At 41.6% G+C, this 13,849-nt stretch overlaps 1 protein-coding gene across 5 annotated transcripts in view; it reads left to right on the top strand.

Annotated features, from left to right (window-relative positions):
- Positions 1–13,849, top strand: part of MDM1 (Mdm1 nuclear protein) — a 57,916-nt gene that overhangs the window by 24,821 nt on the left and 19,246 nt on the right. For 4 of the 5 annotated variants that reach the window (XM_033953330.1, XM_033953333.1, XM_033953332.1 and 1 more), the window contains 3 exons: positions 614–710; positions 7,084–7,122; positions 9,494–9,669. In XM_033953330.1, coding sequence (XP_033809221.1) covers positions 614–710; positions 7,084–7,122; positions 9,494–9,669 — 312 coding nt within the window. The remainder of the gene's footprint in view (positions 1–613; positions 711–7,083; positions 7,123–9,493; positions 9,670–13,849) is intronic. The other variant, XM_033953331.1, reaches the window with a different exon arrangement.

Below are 13,849 nucleotides of genomic sequence, written 5' to 3'. Positions count from 1 at the left end.
TCCTGATGAATGGGATGGGTGGAGGAGGGGTCTTTTTTATATGCATTTGACAATAATTGTTAGAATGTCAAGTGATTTGTACGAATTATTTGATTGAATTTTGTACACTTGTTGCAAGAGTTAAAACTGAATAAAGAATTAAAAAAAAATTGTTTATTAAAGTGATGGATTAATAGAAAAGATTATATATAATATATTATTTGATGTATATAATAACAGGTTTGGAAAGGGGGGTTCTAATTTCTCTAATGTAATTGATAATGATAGATATTCAAGTGATATTGTATAAGTTCAAATGTGTTACACTTGTTGTAGGATGAAAAAAATGGCTTGTTTTTCAGACGTGACTGGTCTTTTGGTTTTAGAATGCTTTCTGTATTTTCTTGTTAACACAGATGTTGACTAAGGGTTCCTTTTACGAAGGTGCATTAGGGCCTTAACGCGTGCTAGCTGCTACCGCCTCGTCTTGAGCAGGCGGTAGTTTTTCGGCTAGCGCGCGCTAAAAACGCTAGCGCACCTTCATAAAAGGAGCCCTTAATGCTAGGTTTAAAACCAAAAAAGTGAAAAGAGTGACAGAATTGGATTTGAAAATCATTTCCTGCTTATTTTGTAGGAAGGTGAAAACAGAATACACAGCAAATTTTTTGTCTCCTGTTCTTTATAAGTATAGAGATGGCGCTTGGATCCATTCCAAACACGTACATAACGAGGTGCGTATTCATGACTTAGTCACGTTCTGTACATGTTCTTTTAACATCTATAGATTTTGGGTTTAACCAGGCACTAAGAGCTCCTTTTACGAAGGCGCGTTAGGGCCTGAACGCGCAGAATAGTGCGGGCTAAAATGCCACGCGCGCTAGTCGCTACCGCCTCCTCTTGAGCAGGCAGTAGTTTTTCGGCTAGCGCGCGCTGACCCGCACCTTCATAAAAGGAGCCCCAAATAATGTACCGCACACACAAGCTACATTTGTTGAAATATAAGTCTCTCTGGGAAAAGGTGACAAAATCTCCAGAAAAAAAAAAGATTTTAATGAATTCTGTTAGAGAACAATTTTGTGATACAACAGTCCAACCCTCTTCCTTTTTATGTGAAAAAATAAGTTTCAGAAGTTCAAAGTTTTGTGGCCTGCTTATGGACTATGGCGGTATACAAAAATAAAGTTATTATTATTATTATTATGAAAAATCAGCCATTGTCAGCATTTTGGATCTAAGACTTAGGGCTCTTTTTACAAAGGCACGTTAGGGCCTTAACTGCGGAATAGCACGCCCTAGCTGCTACCGCCTCCTCTTGAGCAGCCGGTAGTTTTTCTGCTAGCCCACGCTATAGCGTGCGCTAAAAACGCTAGCGTACCTTCGTAAAAGGAGCCCTTAGTCACCTTTTCCAAGAGACAGTCGCACATATTTCTTTATGCATATATCGGATAAAACATGTGGCCTGAATTCTAACATTTTGTTTAAAGGGTTTCCTCAAATAAATCATGCTTTACACACAGAAAATGGCTCTTATACAATGTTGTATGGGTATACATATGTAATTGTGGGCGCTCGGCAATCTGATGTCCAGGTATATCACAGAAAAAGCATCGCAAACTGTATGCCACCTGAGATTGCAGGTGTTCTGCGAGACGCTGGCTGACTGCTGACGTGACTTCATAAAAAAGCCAGATAGTTGATAATCCTTCCTGGATCCATCTCGCAGGATCCCCTTAACATGGGCACAAAGCCATTGGCAAACTTTGCACACATTTATTTGCCCTGTCTACGGAATGCAGGGCTGGTTTTAGGGGCATGTAGCAGTTGCAGGGGGGTAGATTTTTTTTTTGTTTAGCAGTTGATAGGAAGTAATTTTGGGGCCTGGGGCAGTTTGCAGGTGTGTTTATTTTTAGGACTGTGAAGACAGATGTGGGGGTTAGTTTTGAGGACGGAGGGGCACTTTGTAGGGTTGGAAGAATAGGGAAGTCCACTTTCCAAATGGCCTTTTCCTGTTTTTCTAAGTGCTGCAAGGGCTGGAGCTCTTTTTCCTGTAGAACTGCATTGAACCAGGGAGCTGGTTTCTCTGGAGCCTTTTGTCAGTACGACCCATTTTTAAACTCGGTGTGGGGTTTTTTTTAAAAATTGTTTTGGAGGTTTTCCCCCCCCCCACCCTGTCACATTTTTCCCATTCTGTTCCATTTTGCCTCTGGATGAACGGATATTGACACTCTCTTTTGAATAATTCTTTACAAATTTCAGTGGGTTGAAAAGAAGAACATTTATTCTGCTTAACCACACAGTATTTTGTTTCTGTAGAAACTACTATAATATTTAATATGAAAGGTCTTAACGATAAAATGAAGTAAAATCAGACAGGTTTATTTTATCTAAAGTGTTATAGTTCAGACCAATTACTACTATTGCAGGTGTAAGACTTAGTGTAAGACTAGTATCTGGATTTGACTTTTTTGATTGACTTCCATGGTTCTTATCTTACCGTTTATAACCAGTAGACCAGTGATCTCAAACTCAAACCCTTTGCAGGGCCACATTTTGAATTTGTAGGTCCTTGGAGGGCTGCAGAAAAAAATAGTTAATGTCTTATTAAAGAAATGACAATTTTGCATGAGGTAAAACTCTTTATGGTTTATAAATCTTTCCTTTTGGTTAAGTCTTAACAATAATATTGTAGTTTATCGCTAAAGAGACATATGATCAAGAAACTGTTTTATTTTACTTTTGTGATTATGATAAACATACTGAGGGCCTCAAAATAGTATCTGGCGTGGCCCCCGGGCCGCAAGTTGGAGACCACTGCAGTAGACTAATCCACCACTCCATAGATAAAATTGCAAAGGGTTGGGATGTATTTCTTACACTGTGAGTGCCCGTTTTTATTATTATTATCAGCAATTAGATAAATATCAATAAAAAAAACCCCAAAACCAAGCACAGAAAAATGAATGTAACACCAGAGATCGAAACTAGTGAAACAAGAAAGGATAGACCAGGGTCACGAGAGATTCCAGAATTTTACTTTATTTTTAAAAATTCCCTTCCTTAAGTATACACTAGAATAGATGACATGTACATCACGTAGACTGGCCTGACTCCTTAGATGTAATTCTATGGGCTTTGTTTCTGTGGTAGACTGTTAGCCGTGGCTCCTGGGGATTAGTTTGACAGAGTGGCTTTGCCTTCAGGTTTTCCTCAGTTGCCGCTAAGAGAAGTTGCTCTTTCTTCTTTGTGACTCCCCTTTTTCTCACATGCTCTCTAACAAAAAGAAAGGAAAATAGCTTCTTTGGCCCTCTAACAAAAAAAAAAACACCCCAACCAAAGAATTTGTCAGAGCAGTGCTGGGGGGAATGGGGCAGTTATAAGATTAGTGTCTCCTAGGTCAACAATGGTTTTGGCCAGGTACTAGTGACCTGGATCGGTCATCATGAGAACAGGCTACTGGGCTGGATGGACCTTTGGTCTGACCCAGTAAGGCTATTCTTATGTTCTTATGGTGGGTTGCCTGAGGCCTGTGGGAGGTGCCGCAGGAGTACTTCAGTTGGCTACCTTCTACTTTTGGTGTGATGGAGACGGTATAGTGAGGCCTTGCAGTTCTGAGGGGCCAAAAGTGTTGCCTTTGAGTCAACCTTTGAGCTTCTGTCAGGATCCTTGTGGAGTGTTGTTTTCAGTGGGAATGGCAGCCATCTTGATGCCAGACTGCATGGCTCCCATGGTTTCCCAGTTTCCTGTACCAGTGGATCCTTTAGTGTGTATGTATGTATGTGTGTGGGTTGTGCTCCTTGATGGATTTTGGGGCCTGTTAAATTCAGGCCCTTTCTGGGAGCATCAGAATTGCCCTATGGAGATTCAGGGTTGACCAGGTGGCTGAAGCTCTCCACATCTTGGGGGCAGCTCAAACACAGGTCCCAGACAGTGACCCAATTCTTGAGAACATCTACCAAAGTGCATTTTTGGTCTACAATGGGGTGAATGCTTTAATGTGAAGCTTCCTGTGTCTATTAGCTGCGCTTTATCCTGATATTATAGTAACTTTCAAATAGCCTCCTTAAATGCTAGCCTATGGAACCGTAATAGAGAGATTATATGCTAAGAGAAACTATCCTTTAAGCTCCTTTGCCAAATGAGCAGAGTACTTAAATAGGTAAGCTCAAAGACATCTTCATTCTAGGTCTTCCTCTCCCCAAGTTTAAAAGCAATTTCCCAGTGACGATCTCTCCCACAGCACCTTTTCTGGGGAAAGCAGGGGCGCACGTGTAAATAATTATGTGAGCGTGTGTGTCAGTAACAATAGGCACTTATGCTTGTATTTTATCAAATAAACCCAAATCCTCTGGCTTAAAAAAACAAACGCAACTCTGAGAGGAGAGAAAAAAATAACGTACTCAATTACTCAAAAATGTCACCCCCAAATAATGAGGGAAAGTTGAGGCTCCTTTTACAAAGGTGCGTTAGGGCCTTAACGTGTGTTAAATTCCCGAGCGGTAGATTTTCGGCTACCGCGTGCTATAATTTACGGTAATTTTGTGTGTGCGCTAAAAACCCTAGCGCACCTTAAGAGCCCTTGGTGTTTTCCATTTACTAAAAAACAAGGAAAAGAACCTCAAAACACCCAACCCTCACCCTCCAATGAGAGACACTTATAGTGGTGAAGAGAATGAAGCATGTAGGATGCTGCTCCATATGGCGATGCTAAATTACCGAAGACTGCAAATCGCAGCTGGAAATCTGCATATTCTATGATTTTTACAATCTGTCCCTGATGAAGCAGTGAATGTGTGAAACGGTTGAGCCGCCGTCGGACTTACATAAGGATCTCTCTGGGCCTTTGGCCCTGCACCGCTATGTTAAGTGCATTTTTGGATTTCCATGAATATAATAATAATCATTTATTTTTATATACCGCCATACCCGAAAGTTCTAGGCGGTTCAGAGCAATTAAGCATGGTACATACAATACAAATCATTTGAGATTCAGCAAGTTAAATGCATACGATATGGGAAGAAATACTTGCAATGTAAGAAAAATACAGACAATTTTAAAAAAGAATAAAAAATGTTAAGTTAAATAATAAGACCCATTAAGAACCCAGCCTATTGAATAATTGAGTTTTTTAAAATCTGTTTTCTAAAATCAAGATAAGAGGAGGCTTGTAACACAGTTTTGGCAGGCCAGAAATTCAGTTCTCTCAAGGAACCTTTTTCTTTTTTTTTTTTTTTTTCCATTATTTTTTATTTTCAAATTTTTCATAAAGTGTACAAAATATTAAAATACAATTGATGAATACACAATATCACTTTTATATCTAATACATCATATTCTAAATATATTTTTCCCCCTCTCCCTCCCCCCACCCTTCTATTACTTTTCAATCATACATTACATATTATATATCATATTATAGCATACTATGTAAATATTATTTTCACTACCTCCCCTCTATGTGTGTCACAAAGAAGATATTGAAAAGAAGAAAAGAAGAAGAAAAATCCTACTATTTATTCATTGCAATATTTTGTCAATGGCCCCCATATTTTTATAAATTTAGTATATGTCCCTCTTTGTATTTCTATTGCTCTTTCCATTTTGAATATATGACATATTGTATTCCACCAAAATGTATAATTTAGGTTATTATAATTCTTCCAATTGTTGGTTATATGCTGAATGGCAACCCCTGTCATAATTAATAAAAGCTTATTATTTTCTGGTGAAATTTGACTTTTTTTTCTCATCATCATTCCAAATAACACTGTATCATATAATATTGCTATATGATTTTCCATCAATTTATTAATTTGTGGCCAAATTGCATTCCAAAAACTTTTAATGTAGGGACAATGATACAGTAAGTGATCTAACGTCCCTGGTTTCAGATTACAGTGCCTTTTTCAATGACAGGGATATGCAAACAAGTGCGCTCTTCGAGATCTCTTGTTAGTATAACTCAGAGTAAAATGAGGGATAAGCTAGCCTGCTTCAAGATTCACTTGATTTTTGCAATTAATAAATTAAAATAAAGAAAATAATTAAAAATTAACAAGATTTTTTTGGACCAATGTTCAAAATCATACCCCAGTAAGATTCTCATTGGAGGGTGAGGGTTGGGTGTTTGAGGTCTCTTTTCCGTGTTTTTTTGGTAAATGTAAAACACCAATAGCATATCAATTTTCTCTTTTTTATGGGTTAAAAAACAAACAACTTAACTCCCCCCTTTTCTACTGCGGCCTGTAGTGCTAAATGCTCTGACCCTGCTCCAAAGCTCATAGAATTCCTATGAGCATTGGAGCATTTAGCACTCCGGGCTGCGGTTGACACCTCTACTGCGGCTTAGTAAAAATGTGTGTGTGTGGGGGGGGGGGTTTAGTGATGAGGTTTTTGTTAGTTAGAAGGATATAGATAAGGTAGGATAAAAAAAAAGGGATAGAGGGATACAGATAGAGGACTACTACACAGGTCCTAGACCTGATGGGCCACCGTGCAAGCGGACTGCTGGGCGCAATGGACCTCTGGTCTGACCCAGCAGAGGCACTTCTTATGTTCTTATCAAATACCAATTTTGCTCTCACCATAGGAGTATCTGTGCATGTCTAGCATAAAAGCTGTTTTATTTTGCTGCGTACCTGCGTCTTATCCATGCAATACCTCTGGGTAGTTCGAAAAGAGCTTCCTTGTGCGTGTAAAACACTGTGCTGCCCATTCAGGTCCCTTATAAAATTATCCCCAGGTTGTTTATAGCTATAGGCTCTTATGTAGAAATGCTCTTTGTGATTTAGCTGTGTAAATACCAGCATTTGTGTGTCTAAGAAAACTGGTCTGTAAATTTGAATTAAGGATCAGTGACCTGATTTCTGCTTGGTCTGAAATGGGCCTTCGCATGGGCATATATGACCAGCCTAGCCCTTCATTAAGAAGAACCGCTCCATCTGACTCAATACATTTTACCTGATTTTTTTTTTTTTTTCCTAATTCCTAGGGGTTCTCAGTTATGATTGAAAAAGTGCTTCTTTTGCTACAGAGCATTTTTCAGTGTAAATAACTGACCGTATCAATTGTCAAACCATATTAAATCTCTCTGTTCCTCCCCATAGGGTTCTCAAAACACCCTAAACTCCATGTGGTATGTTGAGGTTGGTTACATCCAAATATATTTTTTAGCACACAGCACTAGACTTGCTGGGTTTGATTCATCCAAATTGGTGAAGTGATTTTGTGTGACCTCTCCAAATTAAAATATTAAAATCATTGGTTAAATTGGATTGCATATTTATTTTGGGTGTGGTGCATACCTTTTCCAAAAGTAGCTCAAGGTGAGTTAGGTTTGGCTATAGTAAGTATTCCTCTGTTCCCAGAGGGTTTATAAAGTCACAGGGAGGACTTGAACCCGGGCCTTTCTGATTTTGAGCCCTCTGTACTAACCCCTGGGTGGCTTCTTCTCCCTTTCATGAAATGAAACAAAATCTCAGGGGCTCAAAATATGGATTTTTTCAGTAGGCCAAATATCTTCAGTGACTGCTCTGGGCACTGCTGTAATGCTGCTCTGAGTTAGGGTTTTAGGCGCCTAGGGCCCCTCCCACTGCATCCCAGGATGCCCCAGGAAAGGGAAGGCCGGCCATTTTGAAGAGGCTGGCCAGCAGGAGGGAGTGGGCATCCCTCCTGCTGATCTTCTGAATAAGGTACAGGAGGTGGGGGGGGGTTAGAGGGCTTGAAGGTGTATGGTGGCATGGTGGAGGAGGCCAGATGGCTAGTGAGGCAGGAGGGAGTGGGCATCTCTTCTGCTGATATTCAAGGAGAGGGGTTGAGGGTGTGGGAGGGTCAGGGCACCGTGGGGGGGGGGGGGGGGGGAGGGCGGCATGACTTTTTTTTAATGGGGACAGATATTGTATGTAACACACACAACATCTGTGCCCATTAAAAAAAAAAAAAAAATCTTCCTGCCCCGAACAGCTGAGCAGCAGGAGAATGCTTTAGGGCTTCCCCTGCCAGCTCTGTGCATGTGTCAGTTGCTTTTCCAGCAACTGATCGGATGGGATTATGGCAGATCTCCATGAAACTCATTTGCATGTGAAATTGTTTCAACATCGATCGCCGTTTTGAAATCGTACAATTTACCGTCATTACAGCAACCCAACGGATTTTACTGGCGATATTAGAGAATCTGGCCCTAGGCAAACAGAGCAGGGAGCCTGGCTGATTTAGACAGATAAAGTCCTGTGACAAAACACACCTTTTCCTTCTGTGAGGTGAAATGGAGGGTTCCCAAAGCTAAAACAATCCAGTAACCTTCTGCAGAATCTGGTACTTGTCCTGTTTTCTCTGTGACATTGCTCCTCTAGCAGCTGCCTAGATGGGACTAACTTGTGAGCATGTCACTGGGAACCAGCTACAGACATTGGCAAAGAGGGTCTCTCTCAGGACATGGATCATAGATGAGACAAAAGCTAAGACAAGGTTTTGGCAGCAAAATCAGAGTTTACATCTTTGGGGGGGTGCACTACTGCCACTAGCAACTCCCCTTCAGAAGGTCCAATCCCTTCCAGAAAGTTCCAGAAGCTGAACTCAAGGCCTCTGAGTACCTCCTGCACTAGGGGCAGGATGCACAAAGCTTCAGCAGCCCAGTAAAAAGTACTGGGTTGGGAGCGATTTTGATTTTCTGGGGCTTACTCAGAACAAATAGTATGCAAATCATATGCATGCTATTTGTGCCAAGTAGCCCGATGGCCCGGTAAAAGGGTGTGCCTGACCGAGGATTCTGGCCAGGTACTAGTGACCTGGATTGGCCACCTTGAGAACGGGCTATAGGCTTGATGGACCAGTAAGGCTATTCTTATGTTCTTATGATATTCAGAACCAGCCATTTTTGTCTTGCCTCAAGCCATGAGATGATCAAGATTGATTTGTTTCAGTTATCTTACTAAAACATTCCAAATTTTTTTTTTTTTTTTAAAGTGTTGGCATCACTACCATCAAAATCCTGGGCTCTGGCTGGCTATGCCATCCTGGAGCAGCTGTAAGCTCACTTTTGAGCTCTATTGAAGCTCAGTGACAAGTTTGCAAAGTATATATGGTGTTTGAGCAGTAACTATTGATGATGTATCCACAATAGCTTCCTCTCTTGCACACCCCAAATAGCTTTATTCGGGTCACAAATATTTTTCTCTTACTGCGACCCAAATATTTCTTTTTAATGACAGTTGTCATCATCTAGAAACCAAAAAAGAATTTGGATGAATCGAGCCCTCTGTAAAGAAAAAGAACTAGAAATTAGCACTACGTCCTGATTGTCTATCCTCCTTCCTTGTGTGTTGGTGTATCAGTTGTGGCTTTGCATGCCTGCTTGTTCTGACACCTATGCAGTAAGGCCTCATCATGATATGCTGTATAGCACTGGCTTCTGTAATGCTACTGTGCTCGGTACTGGCTTACGTCAAGTTTCACATCTGTGCTGTGTAGATAGTCTGCAAAGAGTGATCAGAAATTTTGAAAACTTCTTTTGCGCAGGTGAAGGACCTTCGAGGCAAAGCTGAAGCGTACAGGCAACGGGCGCGGGGAACACACTTTTCCCGGGACCACCTGAACCAGTTGCTTTCCAATAATAACAGACTTTGGGATGTGTCTTCTAACTCCAGCGCAGATGATGATATGAGCAACAATATCAAAGCTCTCGATCTGGCTGGGTAAGGTTGTTTCATCGTAGGCGTGGAAGCAATGTGCCATAGAGGAATGGAAACCATGTACACGTATTTTATGTCAGTTTTCAGTCTCTTAAAAAGATATGCTCTCACCACAGACATGTTGATTTCCATAGAATATTTTTACTGTATATATAAGTTGTGGTTGTGCCTTGACAGAGCAGTGGCAGCCAAAGGGGATATCCTCCTGACATCTTGGCATCTCCTCCTGACTTGCTTTGTGTGATCTAACAATTTTGAACATCGGACACCATATCCCCAGTTTCTACATATGGCATCCATATTTGTGTGTCCAAATTTGAGTGCAGACACTGAAGATGTGCATTAGAGAATGCAGGAACTCATTTTCTCATCCTGTCCCTACAAATTATTTTCCTGTCCTATTCCTGCAAGCCCCATCCTCATCTGCACAAGCCTTAAATACTTTAAAATCATGGGTTTGAGGCTTGTGCAGTTAAGGCAGAGCTGACAGGAATGGGACAGAGACAGTGGCAAAACTCACAGGGACGGGTAAAATTGAGTTCCTGCGGGGATGAGGAAAAATTTGTCCCCGTGTCATTCTCTGTGTTTGCAAATTGAGTAATGAGCCTTCAGTTATCAATAATTGCATGCTAATAACCAATTATTGAAGATAATTAGCACTCATAAAATTGACATGCATGCAGCCTAAAGGGGGTGTGGCCGTGGGTATATCAGAGGCTTTCCAAAAAGTTGCTTGCAGTTCCTTACACATCCTCATGCGCTCTACGTTCCGTTGATGCCAACCATCTAGTTCCCCCGGGGCCAAAACATGCATATTATGAATCGACAAGGAAGTCTGCATTTTTCTTTGCTGCCCCCAAGCTTTGGAATGATCTAACACACATCCACTCAGAATTTAAGACCTTGCTGAAAACATATTTTTTCAGACTTGCATTTGACCTCACACGTACTTAACGTTAATGATCAGTCCGTCCCCTTTATGTCTTTGACCTAAGAGCCGCCGGGCACGATGGACCATTGGTTTGACCCAGCAGCGGCAATTCTTATGTTCTTATAAATGGAAAAAGCAGTTATGTGGCTTCTCGCTCTTGTATGAATGTATGATCTTTTCTGTTAAATTTTAACGCAGCACCTTTTTTTAATGTATTTTTTAATGCACATTGCTTTGATCCATTTGCTTGTGAAGGCGGCTAATCAAGAAATAATAAACCATATCCTATAACTTAGGCATTGGCATTTACACCAGGTTTCCACAGGGTACACACCTAAAGCTGTGTACATGCCCTTTATAGAATAGCACTTAACCTTCTTTTTGTGAGCACTATTTGTAGAATTCCACCTTTTTATACCTTTAATGAGCTACAAGTTGACTAGAATTAATTTAGGCAGATAGAAAGCAGGGAGGATTGTTTAGCACCAGATTGAAATTGGGTGCCCCATTTAAACTTCGTATAAGATTAGAAACATAGAAACCTAGAACGTGACGGCAGAAAAGGGCCACGGCCCATCTAGTCTGCCCACACTAATGGCCCACCCCCTAACTACCTCCATGAAGAGATCCCACATGCCAAATAGAAACATAGAACATGACGGCAGAAAAGGGCCACGGCCCATCTAGTCTGCCCACCCTAATGGCCCACCCCCTAACTACCTCCATGAAGAGATCCCACATGCCAAATAGAAACATAGAACATGACGGCAGAAAAGGGCCACGGCCCATCTAGTCTGCCCACCCTAATGGCCCACCCCCTAACTACCTCCATGAAGAGATCCCACATGCCAAATAGAAACATAGAACATGACGGCAGAAAAGGGCCACGGCCCATCTAGTCTGCCCACCCTAATGGCCCACCCCCTAACTACCTCCATGAAGAGATCCCACATGCCAAATAGAAACATAGAACATGACGGCAGAAAAGGGCCACGGCCCATCTAGTCTGCCCACACTAATGGCCCACCCCCTAACTACCTCCATGAAGAGATCCCACATGCCAAATAGAAACATAGAACATGACGGCAGAAAAGGGCCACGGCCCATCTAGTCTGCCCACCCTAATGGCCCACCCCCTAACTACCTCCATGAAGAGATCCCACATGCCAAATAGAAACATAGAACATGACGGCAGAAAAGGGCCACGGCCCATCTAGTCTGCCCACACTAATGGCCCACCCCCTAACTACCTCCATGAGATCCCACATGCCAAATAGAAACATAGAACATGACGGCAGAAAAGGGCCACGGCCCATCTAGTCTGCCCACCCTAATGGCCCACCCCCTAACTACCTCCATGAAGAGATCCCACATGCCAAATAGAAACATAGAACATGACGGCAGAAAAGGGCCACGGCCCATCTAGTCTGCCCACACTAATGGCCCACCCCCTAACTACCTCCATGAAGAGATCCCACATGCCAAATAGAAACATAGAACATGACGGCAGAAAAGGGCCACGGCCCATCTAGTCTGCCCACACTAATGGCCCACCCCCTAACTACCTCCATGAAGAGATCCCACATGCCAAATAGAAACATAGAACATGACGGCAGAAAAGGGCCACGGCCCATCTAGTCTGCCCACCCTAATGGCCCACCCCCTAACTACCTCCATGAAGAGATCCCACATGCCAAATAGAAACATAGAACATGACGGCAGAAAAGGGCCACGGCCCATCTAGTCTGCCCACACTAATGGCCCACCCCCTAACTACCTCCATGAAGAGATCCCACATGCCAATCCCATCTTTTCTTAAAATCTGGCACGCTGCTGGCCTCAATTAACCTGTTGTGGAAGATTATTCCAGCGATCAACCACCCTTTCGGTGAAGAAATATTTTCTGGTGTCGCCATGGAATTTCCCACCCCTGATTTTCAACGGATGCCCTCTTGTTGCCGTGGGTCCTTTAAGGAAAAAGAGATCCTCTTCCACCTCGATACGGCCCGTGACATATTTGAACGTCTCGATCATGCCTCCCCTTTCTCTGCGTTCCTCGAGTGAGTACAGCTGCAACTTACCCAGTCGTTCCTCATACGGGAGATCCTTGAGACCTGAGACCATCCTGGTGGCCATTCGCTGAACCGACTCAACTCTCCGCACATCTTTTTGATAATGCGGCCTCCATAGAAACATAGATTGTGTTTAAATATTGCAGGAAGAGCTGTTGCCTTCTAGTTGTGGGTGGAGCTAATCGCAGGGAGAGCAAGACAGCATCAGCTGTGAAGGAGAATAAGCAGGGTGGATTTGATTGAAATCACTAGTCAGAAGGCCCGTGACATTATGAATGGATTAATGGAAGTCATTTACCCAAAAAATGTAAACATTGCATGAATATAATAATAATAATAATTTATTTTCTTATATACCGCCCCACCAGCAGTTCCCGGGCGGTTCACAACAGTAAGACTGAACATTTCAGTTGGTAATACAATTCCAAAAAAACTACTACTACATCGTTAAATACATTATCAGATAAAAATTCTGTTAAAATATAAAACATAATAAAAAGTACATTTGAAATGCGGAACCTAAAAATAACACATCTTAAAGTCTCAACAATAATTTCCTAAATATAGGATAAGAATTGGCTTGAACAGTCAACGGAATCATTCAGGAATTCATCTTCCCCGCCTGATATTCCAATGCCCTGTCCGAAAAAGTCTCGTAACGGCAGGCCCTTGGGGTAGGGAAGAGGAACAGACCTGAATTTCTGGTACATTTTAATGATGTGAACAATTTCAAATAAGAAGGTAATAAACCAAAAAGAGCCTTATAACAGATACACCCAAATTTAAAAAGCACTCTGGCCTCAAAAGGCAACCAATGTAATCGAGCATAAAAAGGACTAACATGATCATACTTCTTGAGACCAAAAATCAAACGAACTGATGTATTCTGAACTAATCGTAGTCTTAATCAAATCTTTGGGAAGCCCCAAATAAACAATGTTACAGTAATCCAAAGTGGACAATACTGTAGACTGAACCAGAAACCGAAAGGACTCTAGATCGAAATACTTCTTGATGGTCCTCAATTTCCACAAAATAGCATTATAGACTCATGCTACATAATTAAAAACTAATCCTTATTTCATGATGAATAAGTTTTGGACTATAATGTATCTTAAATAGAAAACTATCTTTAGATAGATTTTATCTTAAAAAGGCATTTTATTTAAAAAAAAACAAC

This window comes from Geotrypetes seraphini, chromosome 7 (assembly GCF_902459505.1).
Source record: "Geotrypetes seraphini chromosome 7, aGeoSer1.1, whole genome shotgun sequence".
Taxonomy (NCBI): Eukaryota; Metazoa; Chordata; class Amphibia; order Gymnophiona; family Dermophiidae; genus Geotrypetes; species Geotrypetes seraphini.
The sequence above is the reverse complement of the archived record's forward strand: the minus strand, read 5'-3'. Positions and strand labels throughout refer to the sequence as shown.